This window comes from Delphinapterus leucas, chromosome 21, assembly GCF_059928025.1.
Source record: "Delphinapterus leucas isolate spDelLeu-1000000601 "Yukka" chromosome 21, BTC_Dleu_Yukka2, whole genome shotgun sequence".
In the NCBI taxonomy this organism is placed as follows: domain Eukaryota; kingdom Metazoa; phylum Chordata; class Mammalia; order Artiodactyla; family Monodontidae; genus Delphinapterus; species Delphinapterus leucas.
In genome coordinates, this window is record NC_143149.1 from 29,312,737 (window position 1) to 29,333,281 (window position 20,545).

Genomic DNA, 20,545 nt, shown 5'->3' on the forward strand with positions numbered 1-20,545 from the left:
TCTCTGAGGACAGCTGCTACTCTGTTCTTGCTATAAACGCAGCTACAAACGCTGCTCCCGGCCCAGGACACAGCCCTTCCGGCAACACAGGTGGACGCACCGTCAGAACAGCTGTGCGGTGAGCAAGCCCTGGCGTCTGGAGACAAGAAGCAAAGGGGGCACGGCTTACACTCACGAGGACAGTCGTCCCCCGGCTCTCACCTGTGCTTGGCCGACCTGCTTCCAGCGCTTGGCTGAGCCGAGACTGGCTGTGTGTCTGAGGGTGAGACCCAGGCCTGAAGAAGCGGCTTCCTCTTGCCAGAATTTTCCACTTTACCCGCGGAGCCCTCGACTGCTGCTTTTTTTTGAGATTCTGCTGTACTGGTGTGGTGGGTGTCAGAGTGTGCACAGGTAGGAAAAGAGCGTGTGGCAGGAAAGGGCTCAGAAAAGGGGGGGCCGGACACAAGGGAACCCAGGGCTGTGGCTGGAGGCTGGCCCGGCCTCCCATCTCCCACTGGTTCTGCCTCCCCGCTGTCACCGGGGCCCGGCGACTGTGGTTCCTGAACCGCCAAAGCTGTGATCTGCTCTGCAGAAGCGGGCGCGGGTGCTCTGGGTGCTGCCGGCCTGGGCTCGCGCAGGCCCCCTGCTGACCCGCCGGCCTCCCTGCTGGGCGCCCTCTCCCGCTCAGCACGGGCAGGCCACGTGCTCGGGGAAGAAGCCCCTCCTCCCAGAGCTGCCACCGGGGCCACCCCTCTGTCATCTTCAAGCTGATCTCCCCTCTCGTCTTCCGAAGCGACTTCGGGGATGGAAGGCAGGGTCAAGTCCAGATGGGCCAGGGCTGGGGGCTTTGCCTCGCAGGAGGACTGAAGGCCATGCAGGGGGTCAGACAGCAGACCCTCGTGGTCACTGGCTTTGCTCTGGTTCTGCGCCATCCGGGTGTCATCTCCCTGACTCCTGAGACGGGGACCATCTCTCCCCGAGCTGGCGGCATGCGCGGGGCCCCCCAAGGAGCTCCCCTTGGAGGACGGGCTGGGAGGGCGAGCTGCCAGGGCAGCGGGCCAGGGTCCAGCCACAGCCGCGCCCTCCTGGGAGTGTCCCATGTCCCACGCATTTCCAGGGGCAGCCCCTTGTGGTGTCACCTCCTGGGGGTCACCTCTGTCCCCGCGGACCAGCACAGGGGCCTCCTCCCCCGCCTCTTCCCTAGAGAGCTGCTCGGAAAACAACACCTGCCCCTCGATTTCCTTTCTGCCCTCACAGGCATCTGGACCCATCTCTTCGTGTCTCTGCACCGCAGAGTCAAGTGGAGGCACCGACTCGCCCACGGGAACGGGGGGCACCGCTTCCTTAACTGCAGGACTCATCCCGCCACCCCCATCTGCATCCCCCACGGGAGACCTAGATTGACCCGCAGAGCCTGAGGCTCCCCGCCTCAGGGGCTTCCCGGCAGGGCTGCCCATCCCGCCTCCTCTGAGCGCAGTGGCGGATGTTACTTCTCGGGCCTCGACAGATGAAGGGATGGCACCTTGTTGCTTTCTGGGGGGAGACCCCAGAAGCTCTTCTTCTTCTCGCCCCACTTCAGGCTGCGTCCGGAGAGACTGTCCTGGGTCATCAGCGCTGGTCTTCCCCACTGGAGAGTCTTCCATCCCTTTCCCCACTGGAATGGGTGTCTGTTTGGAAAGCGAGCCCACAGCACAAGGAACAGTACTTGGAACTTGTGTCAAACTCTCCTTTTCTAGCTCTGGTTCAAGGAGCGAAGGCGGTTCTTCAGGACCGGCCTCACCCACATCTGCGGGAGGCCAGTGTTCAATGGGAGTGGATGTGGAAATGGGGGCCGCTACAGGAGAGGAGAAAGAGGAGCCAGGAGGAGATTCAAAGGGCTGTGGCTCTGAATCATGCCCCAGTTTAGAAGCGACGGATGTCTGACCAGAACTGGAAGGGAGAGCAGAGAACCCGAGAGGAGAGCGAGTGGAAGGAGGGAGCCTGGGTGCGGGCTGAGCCTCTGGAGACACTTCCAGTCTGCAAAAAGGACAAAATAAAATCTGCAGGTCAGTTGCAGATGCAGCATGAGAGGCAAAAGACATGTAAAAATACAGTCTTTCCAAAGGCGAGAACTCTTTTTTATATTGGGGGCAGTACCTTGAGAAGTTAAAGAAGGAACACCAATACTTAATCCACAAAAGGCACAATTTTATCACCAAGTACATCTGCCACAGAAAGGACTGTTGCAATAGAAACAGAAAGATTCAGGTAGAGCAACAGTCTGCAGTCTCTTTTGGTGATAAAGAAAAAGCACCTAAAAAGTGCAAAGCCATAAAAGGTGCACCACAAAGCAAGAGGCAGATTTTGAAGAGGAATACTGTGTGTGTGTGTGTGTGTGTGTGTGTGTGCCTGTGAAATCAAAATAGGCAGAATCTCAAAAAAAAGTCTCTCCCACCCCCAGCGCACAGGAATATCGTCACTGTGAATGTGAGTCATGCTGAGAAGCAGGACACCCGGCTAGTGAGACAACGTGCAGAGGAAACACACAGAGAACCCTCCCAGTCACACTTGACAGTGGACCAAGGGTCTCTTGTGCCAGCAAACCCACACCAAAGTGCAAGGAGGAGAGATTACACCTGCCTCAAAGGGAACTCACAGGAAGAACCTACTAAACCCCGGTCTGCACGTACCACCACCGAAACCTGGTATTGCTCCCAGACCACGACACTCGGAATCTGATACAAAACCAGGGCATTCCGCTGTGCTCTGCTTATCTCACTGAGATGGACAGACCAGTTCTAGGTACTTTCGCCAGAAGCAAAAATGTGTGCAGAGAAAATGCTTGCGGCAAAGATGCCTGCCGGGAAAATGTCGGGCAAGGGGCAGACCACGCCTGCTGGCAGTGGCCCCGGGCTGGGGCACATCACTGCAGTCTCTGCAGGTGGGCCAGGCCAGTGGTAGGGACTGGCTAAAAACAATTTCTGCAGGGACCACTACGGACCAACAAGCAAGGTCTGCTCTAACATAGGCATGGCCGCTGGACCCCGGGGAGGGGCCGAGACTCACCGGGGTTTCACGGCTCTGGTCTGGGGAGCCCTGGGTGAGGGAACAGGTGGCGCTGGTGCAGCCTTGGGCTCTGGGTCAGCTTCTGGTTCTGGGATCTGCACGTCTTCAAAGGGGTTCGGGGCTCTGCCCCGTCCGGAGACAATGGCCGCAGTCTCCTCGTCCGATCTCTTCACAGGGTCGTCGACAGGCCCCGGCTGGTCCTCACTGGCTCTGACCGCCACGGGCGTGCCTTCCCTCTCCTTCCCGGGGGCGGCCGGCGGGCTTTCGCCTTCACTGCCCTTGGCCGTGTCCTTCTTCCCGGTCACCAGGGAGAGCAGGGAGGACTTCTTGTTCTCCTGTTTCTTGCTCTCTTTGGTTTCCTTTGCAGCCTCCAAGGTCGCCAGAGCCGCGTTCTCCCGAAGGTCCCCGCTGACCAGCAGCTGGTAGGATGGCAGGGACATGGACTTGAGAGAGTCCTTTGTGGAAGACTCGGAAGGCACTGCACCTCCGTCCCCAGGCTCCTTCAAAGGTCGAGAGGCCAGGTTTTCTGTAGATGAGAACAAATGCTTCTTCCTGAGGCCCTGGGGGGATGGCGAGGAGGCCGGGGAGCTGCCCTTGGTCTCGCTCTTGGCTTCGGGCTGCTCCACATAGACGTGGTTCCCGTTGATACAAACATTCGAGCGGGAAAGGATGTCATTCTTAGACCGAAGGCCTCCCAGGAAGGAGAGTCCTTCCTTCTTGGGGGGGTTGAAGTGGATCTGGTTCAGCTGCTTAGGATCCACACTTGCCGTTCCCTTGTGAGACAAGACTGTGGGAGAAGAACCAAGAACCAAGGGAGTGAGAAGCTAAGGGAATGGTTCGCAACACGAGGGGGGGGCGGGGCATGGCTTTTGTCCTCACGCATCTGAGTGCATTTTTGGTTGTCACAGCTGGGTGGGGTGTGCTACCCGCATCTAGCAGGTGGAGGCCAGGATGCTGCTAAAGCTCCTACAAGTACAGGGAGGCTCCCACAACAAACCATTATCCTCCCAAACTGTCAATGGTGCTGAGGTTGAGAAGCCATGCATGGAAGCAAGGAAAAGGGCAGTGCTCTTGGTAGAGGTGCAGAATCTGGCCAATAATAGGGATCTGGTCACTGAGACTGAATTTCAAAATATCCAGTTAATTCAGAGTTAATGGAACTGGATTCCTTGGCTTTCATTAGGAATGTATTCCATGAGAGCTCAGTATAAGTACCCAACGAATTAATGAAATATCAGAATTGCTGTAAGTTTCCATGGTTTTATCCTTAATTAAAAAAAGAAACTCGGGGCTTCCCTGGTGGCGCGGTGGTTGAGAGTCCGCCTGCCGAAGCAGGGGACACGGGTTCGTGCCCCGGTCCGGGAAGATCCCACATGCCGCGGAGCGGCTGGGCCCGTGAGCCATGGCCGCTGAGGCTGCGCGTCCGGAGCCTGTGCTCCGCAACGGGAGAGGCCACAGCAGTGAGAGGCCCACATACCACAAAAATAAAAATAAAAAATAAACTGTGCATGCATTCATTCTGTTAGCCCCAAAAGCTTGTACTAATGCACATCAGTTACAGAGTCAGGTGTTATGGAAAAGGCATTCGCACATTCCTAGAAACCAGAGGGCTTAGAAATAGAGAAGGCTTCCTAACCAAGGTTACCCCTCATCATCACCACCACTACCGTGACCACCATGAGCAGCTACAGCGCCAGCACCACCAGTAAAAGCAGCATCACCACCACCCCCGCCATCCCCTCCGCCAGCATCACCATCACTGCAAGAACTGAGGAGCTGAATTAAAATCTTTCTCCTAAGATTTGTTTGTTTCTTCTCTCCCAAAGCAAAGTAGGCTCAGCTGGGGGAGAAGGGCCAAGTAAGGAGGAGGAGAAGGAAACTCACCGTCCGAGGCAGAGGAGGACTTGTCCTCGCCATTGTCCTCATCCTCCCACTGGGACTGAAAGTCTCCAGGACGAAGCAGCACTTTGCCTGACTTTGCAGTCGGCAGGACGGACGTGGACTGGGAAAGCGGTGCTCTCTGCAGGTTGGACCTGGAAAACAAGGTCCTCAGCTTTGACTTCTTCTTCTTGTCTTTCGAAGGAGACTCATCATCGCTGTCAGCCGAGGGCGTCACGCTGGGGATGATGGCTGACACGGTATCTGACGCGCTGTCCTTATTCTTCCCCTTGATCTTGTCCTTCAGTTTCCCGAAGGGATTCCGAGACTTGTCTTTCACGGAAAGGTCAAACATGCTAGCGGTCATGTTGTTTCTCATAAACTGGATGTCAACCTCAATTTCTCCTCGTTCTTTATTCTTCTTCCCCGGTTTGGATTTCAAGGTACACCACCTACGAGGAGAAAGGCTGAGAGGTTACCTTTGAATGGAAGCACCTCAAACGATGTTCACAGTCCGCGTTACCTGGCCTCTCCTCTCTGCTATTACCAGCCTTGTACACAAACCCTGTGTTCTCTTCTTTGGGGAGTGAGGGGTGCAGTGGGGGAGGGCAGAACTTGAAGTTTTATTTCTGAGGAGACACCCTCTAGGCAAAGATAGGATCTGATCCTGTACTTAGTGTAAGGTCACCTAAAATCTTGATTCGGTAAAGAGCTATTTCTAAGAATAAAATAAACATTCCATCAAATCACTTCCTGTGACTGGTTTTTTCCTTCAACGGGGTAAAAATGCAAAGATCATATACAAACAGTTACGTAGGTAGAGTGCAAATTTTCAAGAGAAAAGCAAGGGTTTGTAGAATAGTCCCTGGCAGGGAGTAATGGAAACTATAAGACAGAGTAAAAGAGATTTGTTAAAGAAAAAAAAAAAAGAGCGAAATAAGGCAGTCACAAAGTGACAAATATTGTATGATTCCACTGACGTGAGGCCCTTAGAACAGCCAAGTTCAGAGACAGAAAGGAGAATGGTGGTCGCCAGGGGCTGGGGGGTGGGGGGGGACCTGGGAGTGTCAGTTGGGAGAATAAAAGTTTTGGAGTTGGGCGGTGATGATGGTTGCATAAAAATGTGAAAGCACTTAATGCCACAGAACTGTGCGCTTAAAAATGGTTAAAATGGTCACCGTTCTTATATGTATTTTACCACGATGAGAAAGAAAGAGAAACTGAGAGGAGGCATTCATCCCCAGCTTAATAATCAGAAAAGGGAATATTTCAAGCATGATTCAAGAATTTCACTTGGTCATTTGCAAACTACTTCACGATATGGCAAATGATATTATATCAGCCCAACTCCGTTGAAAGACGAACTTCAGAGAAAGTAAACCTCCCCTCGGCATTTTCCATCGGGTGAACCGCAAGAATGTGAGCCCGGTGAGTGGTGCGGGCTCCGCAGAACAAACAACTCCAAATACAGGGCTGACCCACAGCTGCCCCCGGGGTCACCCTCACATGCCGAGAACCACACTCTGATGTTCTTTTCGGTGACCTATTTAAGAGCTGAGGGCTGTGGACTTTAAGGAAATGATGGTTTTGCCCAAATAAACACAATTTCCTCTTTCACCTTCAGCCTGTCCTGCTCCCAGGGCAGATCGTGCCCCCCGCTACTTTAGCTCATTCTACACTTAAAGGGGCAGAGGGATGCAGAAACACACTTAGAAACGTCCTCCTCTAGGTCTCACAAGAATGACATGAAGTGGACAGCATACCCACTTTACAGATAAGGAAATTGAGGCTCACAAGTTAGGTAACTGGTACAAGGCCTTGCAACTGCTAAAACGCACAGTCAGGACTCTGAACCAGCTCTACAATTTCCCCAAAGCTTTCCCTTACACCAAGATTCCAGGTTGGCACTCCCTCTGAACTCATCTTTGCTGAGCCGTCTTTTACAACACATAGAAAAGAGGGCTGAAATTTAAATTCTTTTTGAGGAAGGCTTAAGCTTCCAATTTAAATGTCCTGAGATGAAAGAAGAGAAAGGGGAAAGCTCCCATAGCTGGCATCAACCATAAATCATAGGGCTGCACGTAAAGTTCAGATACAACGTCATCGAGAAGGACTTACACTGGATTAACAAAATACAGCCAAGATCTGGGAAAATGACATGAGCTACGATTTTGGACCTTTAGGAGAAATCTTTTATGATTTTTAAAACTACAGTCCACAGCTGGAGCAGGAGGAAGACGCAAGGTCTTTACAGACAGCCTCACCCTGCCAGCTGAGTGTCTTCCCAACACATTTTCCATGGCAGGCTGGGAACAGTTTGCATATCTGTCATTTAGATGTTGAGAGGATTATTAGTATCTTTCTCTTCTGACAGTCATGTGCTAAATGGTAGCCTTGGTGATGAGGGGTGGTTAGCTTTTGTAAATACCAAGGGTAGGCACCTGGGGAAGTTGCTGAGAGCTGAGTGTGGAGGCACAGATGACCACACCAGACACAAGCAGAGAGCCTCATCTCTCCACCCAGGGCCTTCTCCCAGCTCTTCCACCTCTCTATTCACCCTCCCAGGGGACGCAAGGGCTCCCGACCTCCAAAGAATACCACTTGCCAGCTCCCTGAACGGGGCCGCCTTCCCCAAAGTATCAGTGCCGAAGTCTGTTTATTTTGAGCAAAGCTGCAACCAACTCTAGGATCCTCCCTGAGGGCCTATTATCACCTGATGCTCAGGTTCAGTCCATGGGCACTAGAGTGGGATTTGTTTTGGAAACTTCTAACACCACTAGGAGGTATGAACAGGCACTTCAACTGTTCCTGTCACTTATTTTCACACGCAAGCCTAAAACCAAACACCAGGTAGCCAAGAACAGCCACAGGGCTATTTAAGGACATGAAAAGCAGACTGAATCGTAGGCAGGTAAGTAACCCCTGTGAGTCTGCTGGATCTATTAAAGCTGGAAAGGGAGACAGGAATTCTTCTAGCAATATTATCCTGATCATTAAATTCACACAGCTTAAGCAAGGGATCTTTTTTTTTTTTTCGGTACGCGGGCCTCTCACCGTTGTGGCCTCTCCCGTTGCGGAGCACAGGCTCCGGACGCGCAGGCTCAGCGGCCATGGCTCACGGGCCCAGCCGCTCCGCGGCATGTGGGATCTTCCTGGACCGGGGCATGAACCCGTGTCCCCTGCATCAGCAGGTGGACTCTCAACCACTGCGCCAACAGGGAATCCCTAAGCAAGGGATCTTTGACACAAGTATAATCTGATAGTTCATGAAAGCAACGATCCATAAATGTCTCACCCTAAGAAATTCCAAAGCAGGACATATTTGTGGGTTCCAACATTTAAGCATTGGTTCAATTTATCAGTGTTTCTGTCCGTTTGATTTTCAGTGCACTTAATTCCAGCACCTCACAGAAGTAGTTCGTATATAATCAGGTCCCAGCAGGGCCACACAGCATGCGACAGCAGGGTGGCTGTGTCCCAGCACAACCATTCACGAAGGCCCAGAAAGCTTGAATTATCTCAGAAATCAGGGCTGGGTTTTCCCAGTACAAAGGGCAGGGTACAGAGAGAAAGCCATAATCCCAGTGCAGAAAGTTTATTTTTAGGCCCATATTCTAAAAAATCCTGCAACCTATCAAAAAAATGAAAAATAAAAGGATCCCTTCTATAAGCAAATAGTCATTTTTACTTATAATTAAAAGTTAGTTCTTCCAAAATTAAAAGGATCTCTGAAAACACAGAAAGTGACAAGAAATGTATATAAACTGTATTTTAAAGTAAAAACACGCATAGGATAACAATTCAAATCATACAAAATGGTACAGAATGAAAACTTTAATCTCCATGCCCCTCAGTCAAGTGAGGATCTTGGAAATGAACATACAAGCAAAAATCATATTATCCAGACAGGCTGCCCTACTGTTTGGGAGTTTTTTGGTTTGGGGTTTTCTTGGTCAAACACAAGACAAGGCAACAGCTAAAAATATAGAAAAATTCATTTAAGTCTTCTACACTTTCAGAAAGATGCCTTATTAAGAGCAGCAAGGGAAAGAATGAATAAAAGTAAAAAAGCATGAACTGGGTACAGGAAGGAAAATATACAGTATGCAGGACACAGGGTCTGCTTCCCGAGTCGCCGGGCTGGGGACCTAGTGTCTGGACCCGCATTGTCAAATCTCCTGGGCTTTTTATTTATTTCTTTTTAATACATTTATTTTATTTATTTATTTATTTCTGGCTGTGTTGGGTCTTCGTTGCTGTGCACGGGCTTTCTCTAGTTGCGGCGAGCGGGGGCTTCTCTTCGTTGCGGTGCACAGGCTTCTTATTGCGGTGGCTTCTCTTGTTGCGGAGCACGGGCTCTAGGCGCACAGGCTTCAGTAGTTATGGCATGTGGGCTCAGTAATTGAGGCGCACAGGCTTAATTGCTCCGTGGCATGTGAGATCTTCCCAGACCGGGGCTCAAACCTGTGTCCCCTGCATCAGCAGGCAGATTCTTAACCACTGCGCCACCAGGGAAGTCCTCCTGGGCTTTTTAAACACTCATTTTGAGAACAGCTAAAACCACCCAACCATGTCCAATTCTCAGGGCTGGTTTGCCTCAGAACATAGGTTTCTCAATACAAGGAAAGCTGGTCCCAGGGGGCCTTCTATCGGAATGTGGGAGAGCGGGGGCGGTGTGGTTCCTGCTCTTGGGAAATGAAAGGTCTCACAGTGCATCCCTGCAGACATGCGGGATTACACTTGTAAAGGACTGACTGGTACGCCTCAAAAATAACCTGTCTGCAGCTGAAGCAAACATGTTTTTCCTTTAAAACATTCCAGAGGGGTAGATACAGACAGAAAAAATGATGGCTTCAAAGATTCAAGACACAGAGAAACGATGGCTTCAAAGATTCGGTTCGGTTCATGTTTTTGCACAGCAGGCGCTGGAAATACAAAACGAAGAGGCCAGATTCCTCGCTGAAAAGCTTAGCCACCAGTAGAGAGCTGGCTCACCAAACATCACAAGGCGTTTGTTACACTGAAACAACTGCTGCCTTTTCTTTCTGACTATGAAGTGTGAGAAAATAATTAGACGTGAAAAGAAATTCCTGCTAAAACAAGGACTCACACACAAAGGAGGTCCTCAGCTAACTGAAATCCCAAGGGGCTATAAGAGCCACCTACTTAGGGACTCGGCAAAATGAATTAAGACTGCACCCTCCCATTAGACACAGGAGGCTCCAGGAAAGGCAAGGCAAAGGAAGACCACCAGCTCCACAAGTCACTTCATTTTAATGGGTGAGCGTTAATTTCAAGGGGTCCTTGTCTATGGGTCTGATGTGGACTCCAGGGTCAATGGTGGACCGCCTACTTCCCTTCCTGCACAAAAACTCAACCATGAGTTATAGCATGAATCATCCCCCATGGTAACTAAACTTCATGACACAGGGGAGTTTGGCCTCAAGGGAGGAAAGAAGCAGGAAGAACAGAATAGCACCTGAGTCTAACATTTGAGATGGAGGACGCACTTGATCTTTCTTAGACGGAGAAATTTTAAGAAGCAGTTTATTCACCGTCTTTCCCAGGGAATAAAAATAAATAATAAAAATCACGTGAGGGTAGCAGAGGAGGACATCTAAAAGGGGTTCTGAAAAGGACTGATTCCACATGGGTAAAGTGTCCAGACTTTTCTCTTGGTAGCCTAGAGGCAATGCACAGCAAACAGGGACAGAGATGTTTATGACCTATAAAAGGTTTGTATGTATATCCTCCAGAAGCTAAGTAGTTTAACAGGTTTTGTCATTGACCAAGATAGCTAGTCCTAACTACCTAACTATGAATACAGAATCACCGACCAGCCAGCCTTGCCCCCCAAGGTGGACCTTCCCCTCTGCCCATCATCAACTTCCTGGTGGTAAATCATGAGGGTTGCAAATGGCTCCTTTTTTACCCTAATCCCTAAAACAGCCATTCTGGCAGCACTGAAAAGCTATCTGTAGTCACCAAATTCAATCCTAAAAAGCCAGTAAATGACATGGCAAAGGAGAGATCACAGAAAAAGCAGGTTGAAAACGCTTTTGATCTTCCTATACTATTTGCTCTACAGAAATTCCCTTAGAAAGTAACTAAAACAGGTTATAGAAAAATTTTTTTAATATTTTTTTAAAATTGACTTTCTCTCATGCTAATTCAAACATTCCCTTTTGCTGTATTTTCTTGAAGTCTTTTTCCCCGCATAGTTCAATGATTACTAGCTGAGAGGCTTCAGACAAGTTACTTAACTTGTCTGTGGAACAGGGTTAAAAGCACCTACCTCATAAGGATGTAATGAAGATTAAATGGCTTAATATACGTAAAGAGCTTAGAACAGTGCCTGGCACTTACACTCAGTAAGTGTTCGCTATGATTATGACTTGGTAGTAACCAGAGTACACGTGCAATTCTATTTGCAGCGTGTTTTTAAAGATAATTGTCTTACAGTCTCCATACCCACCATTTTTAACGGTTGTATGATGTTCTGTGAAGTGCATTTATACCATCGTTCACCCATGGTTCTCAAATGGGAATTTAAGACATCAACAGTTCTGACTGACTGTATTCCTAAGGATCCAATCTTAAGCCATCAAACACAGATAACAATGATTTGCATTTGAAGGGAACAGGAAAAGACTCAATTATAAAATTAGTTTGTGGAACTTCCCTGGTGGCACAGTGGTTAAGAATCCGCCTGCCAATGCAGGGGACACAGGTTTGAGCCCTGGTCCGGGAAGATTCCACATGCCGCGGAGCAACTAAGCCCGTGTGCCACAACTACTGAGCCTGCACTCTAGCGCCCGTGAGCCACAACTACTGAGCCTGCACGGCTAGAGCCCGTGCTCTGCAACAAGAGAAGCCACTGCAATGAGAGGCCCACGCACCACATCGAAGAGTAGCCCCCGCTCACCGCAACTAGAGAAAAAGCCCGCATGCAGCGACGAAGACCCAACACAGCCAAAAATAAATAATTTTTAAAAATTGTTTGTATGACACAATTTCCAAAATTAAAAAGTACATACAATTTTTTTAAATACCACGATTGGTGAATAATTTCTATAACTTATCCTGAGATTTAATGATCCTCAGAACTCTGCAGGATTTCTAAGTAGGTGGGAGAGACAAGAAACAGAGGCCCCCAAACTATTTCAGACATATGCCAAGATGGCATAACTGACTGCAGTATAAGGATCAAGACATATTTTCTAAGTTGAAAGCAATACCAAACTCCTTGTAGGTAAAGACTAAAGGAAAAACCAAGCACCAGTGTTTTAAGATTCTCTAAGAATTAGAAAAATTAACACATTTATAAACATGTAAGTCTACCACTCCTGCCATCATCTAGTTACCAAGTTTTTACTTGACCATATCTCAAAAAGCCACAAATGTTAATATTCTAACATCAGATCAGGTATCTCGCCTCTTGCCCAAAAGTAAATGCCACTGATGTAGTCTACGTGATCTGCCAAAGAACAGCCTCTGTGGGGTCTCTTTAAGGATGAGGAAAGAAAATGTGATGGTTTGGTTCACCACCTCTCGGCCAGGACAAAAAAAAAACAACTTCAGCATGACAGACATCAAAGAACATTCAGTCCACTCTACCCCACAGGCAGACTCACACTCCCTTCTGTGGGAGCTCCCAGCAGGGAAGCACAGCATCTGGTTTATCTGGTAATCAGGTAAGTCCCAAGGAGAAGGAAAAAACCCCATACCAAAAGCATTTCAAAATCCTGTTCTCATGACAAATGATCAGTAAAAATGAAAAGTTCCATTAGCGTAAATGGAAACCCCACAGGACTGGTGCTGTAGGTGGTGACACTCTTGAAGAAATAACTCGGGGCCCGCCTGCCACTGGTGCCCCTCACACAGGACAGCTGTTATTCAGGATCACAAGAGGCCTTTTCAGACCAGGCTTTCTGGAAGCCTTGGCTGTTCTCCCTCAGTTAGCCATGTCCTTTTTAATAAACAAGAATTTTAAAAGTGAAGTGTGCAGCGGTCACACCTCTAGAAAGGGTTTTTCTGGGATTTCCTATAAATGCCTTCCCTCTGCTCCACTCAGAGGCCAGCATTCAGGAAAAGACACTTAATTACAGCTGCCTTTTTTCTCCCTACAGGCACATTCCTAAATGTGTCCCTCAGGGACACCCTGGAGACGAAAGCCATTGATTTTTCTCTAACAGATCATCCCCAGACCTGTCCCAGCAGGAAAGGAATTTCTCGTCTCATTAGTGGCTAAAAGCGGCTCCTTTACCAAGGGCACCGTAAGCCCCAAGCTGCAGGTGACCTGCTTCTCCAGTGTTGAGCAGGGGTGCTGACGAGCAAGCCAGACAGCACACTGGGAAACGGAGAGAAGCGGGGCTTTGACCTCATACCGAGGCCACCCCTAGTCTTTAATCCACTGGGCTAAATGTAAGATTAAACACTTCTCCACGTCCACACGGGCAAACGACCGCCTGCCCTGTGTCTACAGGGACCGCACTCAGAGACATCTGCGCAACTAGGCTGGGTCACACAGCAAACAACGAGATGGAAGTGGTCCCCGGCCAAGGGGAAAGCAGAGGAACTGGCCTGGTCTCCTGCTGAGCCAGCTGCGGCATGAGATCTGGCCCAGGACCCCTTAAGGGGAGCACAACCCGCTCACCAAGCTTTTTCCACACAGTGGATGTTGGCTTTCTTCAAAGGCCATACACGTGTCTGGGTGTTAATTGTGTTGGAATTCAAAGGGCCGGAGGGGGACTTCCCTGATGGTCGTGTGGTTAAGAGTGCATGCCTCCAATGCAGGGGGGTGAGGGTTTGATCCCTGGTCAAGGAACTAAGATCCTGCACAGCGCGGCCAAAAACACCCAAAGAAACAAAAAAAAAAAACCCCAAAGACCCTGAGGCTTAGAGATCCGCACCAGGCCCAGGACCAAAGGCCAGCCAGGGCATGGCTCTGAGATGAAGAGAAGGTCTTAAATGCCCTTCTATTGCTCCCACGTTTGGGCAAGGGCATCTTAATCCTCTGGAGCTAGGCCAGAGTGAGCGTCCCTCCAAAAGTATAGGGTGAGAAGCACAGCTTTCTCGGACGTATGGCAATTAAAATTGGAGCGGCCAAATGGATACCTAAGATTATCGTCCAGGGAGAGGGAGACTGATGTCAGCAAGTGCATGTTGGAGTTGATGACCGTTTAATAAGCACGTGTACTGTTAATGTAATCATAACATTTTTTAGTTAATAACTACAATTAAAATGACAGAGATACTATTTAGAAAAGCCTTCCTCTGATGGTAGTTGTGGAAATACAACAGAAGTCTTTGTAACCGAAAGGAAGTTAAGCAAAACAAGGCTCTTTTGTGCGCTCACCTTCCCTGATGTGAGAAACCTTTACATGGTTGACTGACTTGCCTCCAGAGGCGTAGTTTTCATTTGCAGGTTTATTTTCCCTCGTGTTATTTATTATTTTTCCTTTTCTTAGTCCTGTAGTCCTCGCAGAAGTGACTCTACCAGCGTGTTGGGGCAACCAGAGAGGTCACATCGGGTTATTACAAAACAAAGGCTTGGCCTGTGTTGAAACTGTAAACACTTGAAGACATACATATACACACCCTGGTTTCAATGGTGTTTCCTGCTCATTCACTCAGCACACAGGTATCACTGCTGGTGTTGTCTTTGTAATGGTGACCTCACTCTTGTGTCATGGTGACTGCCAGGGAAAGAAATCTGCCACCGTTTCCTGGTTCATTTTCAACAGCAGGTTCTCCTTATTCTGTTTGTTCATTCTTATCACTTCCTCTCACTCACCCACCCATACCCAATCCATCACCAGTCAGGCCAACTGAACCTCCGGAATACTTCTGAAATCCACCTACCTCTGTCCGTGACCATGCCTGTCACCCAAGTCCAAGCACCATAATTGGTTGCCTAGATTCCTGCCAGAGCCTCCCACTTCACCTGTCTGATTCCAGGCTAGGCCTGCTCCAAATCTGCTCTCCACCCAACAGCCACAGTGATCTTTCACGAACTGCATCACATCACCCCTCTGCTTTCAACACTCAGTGGCTTCCACTGCTCTTCAACGAAGCCCTGCCTTCCTCTTCAGCCTCAATGGATGCAACCTCTCCAGCTTCCCAGGCATTCCTGCCTCAGGGCCTTTGCACAGGCTGCTCCCCCTTCCTCTACCTTTCCCTGGGAAAATTCCTCTTTATCCTTCAGGTCTCTGCCTCAGAGAGGCTACCTGCAATCTCCTGTTCTTTTCTCTTATGACACCCTGTTCTCTTCCTCCACTGCACTCACCCCAATACAGGATTGTTCATTTATGTGTTCATTTGTTTACTGGCTATCTCCCCCACAAGGCTCTCAGCTCTCTGAAAGCGGGGATCATGTGTGTTTTGTTCATCACTGTTTACAATGTATACCAAGTGCCTCACACATAGTAGGCATCAAAAAATAATTACTAAAAGTATGGATGAACGTTAAAAACAAGGGGGAAAAAGGCAGTTAGAACTTTCCCCATGCTAACTGTCTTCTAAATGAAATCGTCATCAAATCATATCACGAAAAACAGGAGGGAACATCTTTCACATCGATGGAACTGTGACCTTGAGCCACCCTCCCCCTTCTTAGTCACTCCGTTCCCCTGCTGTGAACAGGTTGGGGTTATTTATCCCAGAACCCACAGATCCCCGTCCTGGACGTGAGCTATCAGGTTCCTACACTGGGTGGGAGGGTTTCCAGTAACGCCCAATGTCATCTTTAGGGGGAATCCCAAGAAAAGAAAAACTTAAGCAGTAACAGCATTGCTCGAATTTTCTAGTCTGTTACAAAAAGCCGAAATGTGCTTAGGAAACCCAGAGGTATAAGTGCAAACACTGATGGCTCAGATTTGTGAATTCGAGACCTCTGTGCTCATCTGTCACCTCTATGCCTCCACCTCTCCCAGAAAAACAACTGTCTAGCCCTCCTTAATCACCTGAATTTCCTTTGACAGCTTGTCACTCTTTCTTACTATACTTACAGTTCTTCAAAATGTCTAACCTTTATCAGTATCCAGATCTTTTCACATGCAACCAAATTTCCTCTTGAATCTTCAAGAAATATGAGAAAATGACCCTCCATCAGTCTCTCTTCATATCTGGAAGGCTATCACAGTATCAAGTTTCATCCTGTTTACTTACACAATGGCCTTCCAGGCACCAGCCTGAATATTTATTTTAATCTGTCTTTAAGAGATTATTTCCCCCACTTTTATTGCTCTTAGTATCCTAAAAAGATGTTTTGGGGCTTCCCTGGTGGCGCAGTGGTTGAGAGTCCGCCTGCCGATGCAGGGGACACGGGTTCGTGCCCCGGTCCGGGAAGGTCCCACATGCCACGGAGCAGCTGGGCCCGTGAGCCATGGCCGCTGAGCCTGCGCGTCCGGAGCCTGTGCTCCGCAACGGGAGAGGCCACAACAGTGAGAGGCCCGCGTACCGCAAAAAAAAAAAAAAAAAAGTTTTGTTTTGTTTTGTTTTGTTTTGTTTTGTTTTCAGTCTAGGACCCCAAACTACATGAGACCGGACAGCAGAGAAATCCACATGCTAGTCACCTGATTCTGCCTCCTCTCAGATTCACGTCTGTTTTATGATCACGGGACTTAACTGATTCCCATTTAACCGGGGCCCAGCTGAGACCCCAGATAAGTATGCACGAGTCGGCCCTCTGTATCCACAGGTTCCACATGTTGGATTCAACCAACCTCAGATCAAAAATATTCGAAAAAAAAACATTCCAGAAAGTTCCCAAAAGCAAAACTTGGATTCATGCACTGGCAACTATTTATATAGCATTTACATTGTATTTACAACTATTTACATGGCATTTATATCGCATTAGGTATTATAACTAAGCTAGAGATTATTTAAAGTATACAGGAGGATGTGCAGAGGTTATATGCAAATATTAAGCCGTTTTATATAAGGGACTTCAGCATTCGCAGATTTTGTTATCCCGGGGGTGGGGGGGGGTGGAGGTCCTGGAACCAATCACCCTCGGATATGAGGGACAGTTGTATAAGTGCAAAATCAATTCATTTCCATTTTTTCTTAACTAAAGGGGCCAAACACTCTTCCCTGTTAAACGGATCCTATCTATATGTCAGCCTCTGTTTAGTGCTTTAAAGATATGTATCATCACACTAAATTTGAGGTCTGCAAAATCTGAGTCATTACAAAAAGCATATTCTCTTGACTCCAGATATATGATACATGGGGGCTTATTAAGAGAACAAATGAAAATATCAGCACAGTTAGCTCTTAATGCCTTGAGTTTTAGCTTCTGGACCCATGGGGGAAAAAAATCATACTCTAGAGGAGCAACTGTTCTCTGTAGAGATGAACACACATGCACACATTAACACACACATACAAAACTGCAGACCAAGATTTGAGCTTTTGTTTTGGTTTTGGTTTTAATGTCTAAGGTGGAGTCAAACCATTAATAGCTAGTTCAAATGATCTTCCTAGCCCAACCAGTTTCTTTCCGTTGAATTCCCACCTCTCAGTGTATATCTCATGCTCCAAATCACAGCTACCTTGGGCACCCAAGTGATGTACCAGGACATCAGACAGGCTTAGTTTAACTGGGTTTCCCCAGCACCTTGGAAAGTCCCAGCAAGTGACAGGTGGAAAGCTTGCAATTTCACCTACTGCTAGCAGAACAAAGAAGGCTTCCTTTGCAGTTATTAAAAATCTATCAACTAAAAAAAAAAAAAATCTATCAACTAAGTACCATTTTCCTATAAGCTGATACTCTAAGTGGTCACAAGCTCATATGATAGAGACAGGAGTAATCATCTAAGTTTAGAATTACATCAGAGAGGATGAGAAAAATGGAGATGCGGAGACTGTACCCTTCCTGAAACAGGGAACTTGAGGAGGTTTTCATTCCTCCCAAAGCAGTAACAGAACCTTTTGAATCTATACACGGGGCTCCATTAATCCAGCAACCTGGAAACATCTTATAAACATCAATTAAGTCTGGCCACAAGCTCCATTTATACATAGGGCAACTTGGATGTTTAGAGACCGAGCAGCCTAGAGCCCAGCAATGAGGGTGAGAGTGGGCACCAGACCCAGGAATCTGGAATCCCCATCTCTGGCAGGAAGATGCTATCTATCTTTCAAGGGAATAAAAGGTTCACAGAAGAAACAGATGGCAGAGACAGACGATAATATCCACACATCTCGTGATGGGACAAGACAAAGGACGGCCAATGGTGCCTAGTTGAAGCTGGAAAGGAAGCCAACCCCAGGCCCCAAATGTCATTTAGTCAAATGGAAAATTAGCATTGCTTCAGCCCCAGCTCAGCAAAGACGCTGCTGCTCACCTTATGGCTTGTAAGTTGATGCCACAAAGATACCCCATCCATCCTCACCTCAAGGCTCTCTCTTTTTATCTGATTTGAGTTCAGAAATGCCTGTTCATCTTTGGCCAGATAAGAGGAGCAGGTATTACAGTTGCAAGCACCCTACAGAAAGGGGAGTCTGGTAACTTCAAATCCTCTGGCTCTTCCTGTCTCCTTCACAAGGGAAAGCTGAAATACCGTTTATATCTAAAACACACAATATGAAGCAGAGTGCTTCGTAAACCACAGGAGTTAGGTGATAGCATGACTGCCTTGCATATTTAAGGTCCAGCAAAGTAACCAATTAAGCTAAGCGAGGCTAGTTGTTGGTACACTAGATGAGCATAATCAAATGTTCCCTTCCAAACACCTGCGAAAGAGAACAAATAAATCGGTAACACTTTGGAGTGCACAGGGTTTCGCCCTGCTTTCCCTGCGGGACTCTCATACCCTAAAAGAGAAGTCTTGGGGGCGGGGGGGGGGTTGCGGTGGCTACAGGTGAGCAGCCATCCCCTCCCCACTACCCAGTAGGACCAGAGAACTTGACAAACTCCGGACAGAAACAATGCTTACTTTTCAGTTCAGCTCGGCCAAGGGCAGGGCCTGGCTCCAGCCATCAATGGGAAATCCTTACTCCTTCGGGGCCCGGGGCAAACACAGTTAGTATTTTTCGGTCTGAAAGTGAAGACCAAACTGTTCTAGCATTCTTGAGGGAGGGGCGGAGAGGAGGGCGGGGCAAATTCTCTTGACCAACCCCTTCGGCGGCTGTGAGGTCGGGTTGGGGGATAGCCCTCCCCAGGCAGCCCGCATTCCCCGTTCCCCAGTCCCCACCGCACTGTAACGCCCCAGCTCAGCCCCTGGGCGAGCCTCTAGGGCCCTAGTGTCAGTGGCTTTCACTGCTCCAGTGGGTCCTCCCTGCGCCCTGGCCCAGCCATTCTCAGCTCAGTGTCCAGTACAATCAAATACCCAGGAGGCTTTCCACGGAGGCTAATGCGTACATCAAATATACACGCTACTCAACTAAATAAGAGTAATTCGTCAGCCCACAGGTAGTTTCGATTCATCAAAAATTCATTAAGTGATTACTAAGTTCCAGACGCCGAGCGCCGTCCTGCAGATTCAAAAACGCTCCAGGTACCCGAAGCCACACACTTGGGAGAGCCCAAGAAGGTGAAGCTAGGTGAGAATACTAGTACGGGCCGAGGGGATCCCTCTAGAAAGGCCTCGCTCCGTTCGTCCCCTTGGTGGGGACACACTCAAAAGGGTCTCGGCGCCCAGACCACGCGTCCTCGCCCCCGGCCCGCACTCACTGGGTCTTCCTGTGGCCGTGGTCCCGGTGCAGCTCCCGCAGGTCCACCTCGGCGCGGCCCAGGAACTTGTCGAGGCCGAGCAGCGCGCGGTGCAGCACGGTGAGCTGCAGGGTGGCGGCGGCGGCGGGCGCTGCCTCAGCCGACAGCAGCGGCGGTAGCTCAAAGGTGGCCTCCTCCCGCCACACGGGCGCGCCCAGGCTGCGCTCCGACACGGAGGTGGCGTACTTCTCCTTGCCCACCTGGATCACTGCGTACGCGTCGCTCGTGCCCCCGGGGCCCTTGGCCCGCAGGCCCCGAGCCTGGAGCACCGTCACCTGCACGTGCGTTGGGGACCACACGGCCCCCGGGCCCCTGCCCGCCGAGGCCGCCAGGGACATGGTGGCTGCGCTGCGGTCCAACCGAAACTGAGAAGATCGCCGCGACCCGCAGCCCCTACGGCCCGCCCCGCCGCGCCGGCCTCTTTAAGGCTTCCGGCCACGCCCCCTCCGTGCCTTGCCCCTCCCGGCCCCGCCCCGCCACCCGCCCCACCTGCGGGTGCTGGGCCCGCCTCCTCCTCGCAGGCCGGGCGAGGCTCCAGGGCGCCGAGGACTGGGCGGGCTCGGCGCGGACGGGGGCGGGGCTTGAAGAATTCGGGTCTGAGAGGTGCTAGGTGAGGGCAGGGGTCTCCGACTGCCAAAGGTCTCCCGGCCCAACCGGAAGTGGCCAGAGCAGCTACTGGGGAGCCACACCTCATTTCCAATCTGGCCTTGCCAACCGGCAGGTGTGTGACCTTGCACAGATTACTTAATATCTTTGGGTCTCAGTTTCTTTATCTGTAAAATGAGATAACAATCACCTCGTAGAATTGCTATAAAAAAATGTTACCTGGCACAGGGTGAGTTCCCAATAAACGGTAGCTACAAGGGTAATTATGAATGCGTTCCCAAATTCGTTGCTTTTCCTACTTTGGCCGCGGGGGGC

At 49.5% G+C, this 20,545-nt stretch overlaps 1 protein-coding gene across 2 annotated transcripts in view; it reads right to left on the minus strand.

Moving 5' to 3' along the window:
• Nucleotides 1–20,038, minus strand: part of RAB11FIP1 (RAB11 family interacting protein 1) — a 29,905-nt gene extending 9,867 nt beyond the window's left edge. The window contains exons 1-4 of one of the 2 annotated variants that reach the window (XM_022571201.3): nucleotides 19,586–20,038; nucleotides 4,909–5,354; nucleotides 3,025–3,811; nucleotides 202–1,995 (exon numbers count right to left, since the gene is read on the minus strand). In XM_022571201.3, the coding sequence (XP_022426909.2) occupies nucleotides 202–1,995; nucleotides 3,025–3,811; nucleotides 4,909–5,354; nucleotides 19,586–19,962 (3,404 nt within the window). In that variant the 5' untranslated portion in view covers nucleotides 19,963–20,038. The remainder of the gene's footprint in view (nucleotides 1–201; nucleotides 1,996–3,024; nucleotides 3,812–4,908; nucleotides 5,355–19,585) is intronic. The other variant, XM_022571204.3, reaches the window with a different exon arrangement.
• Between the last annotated feature and the right edge of the window lie 507 nt (nucleotides 20,039–20,545).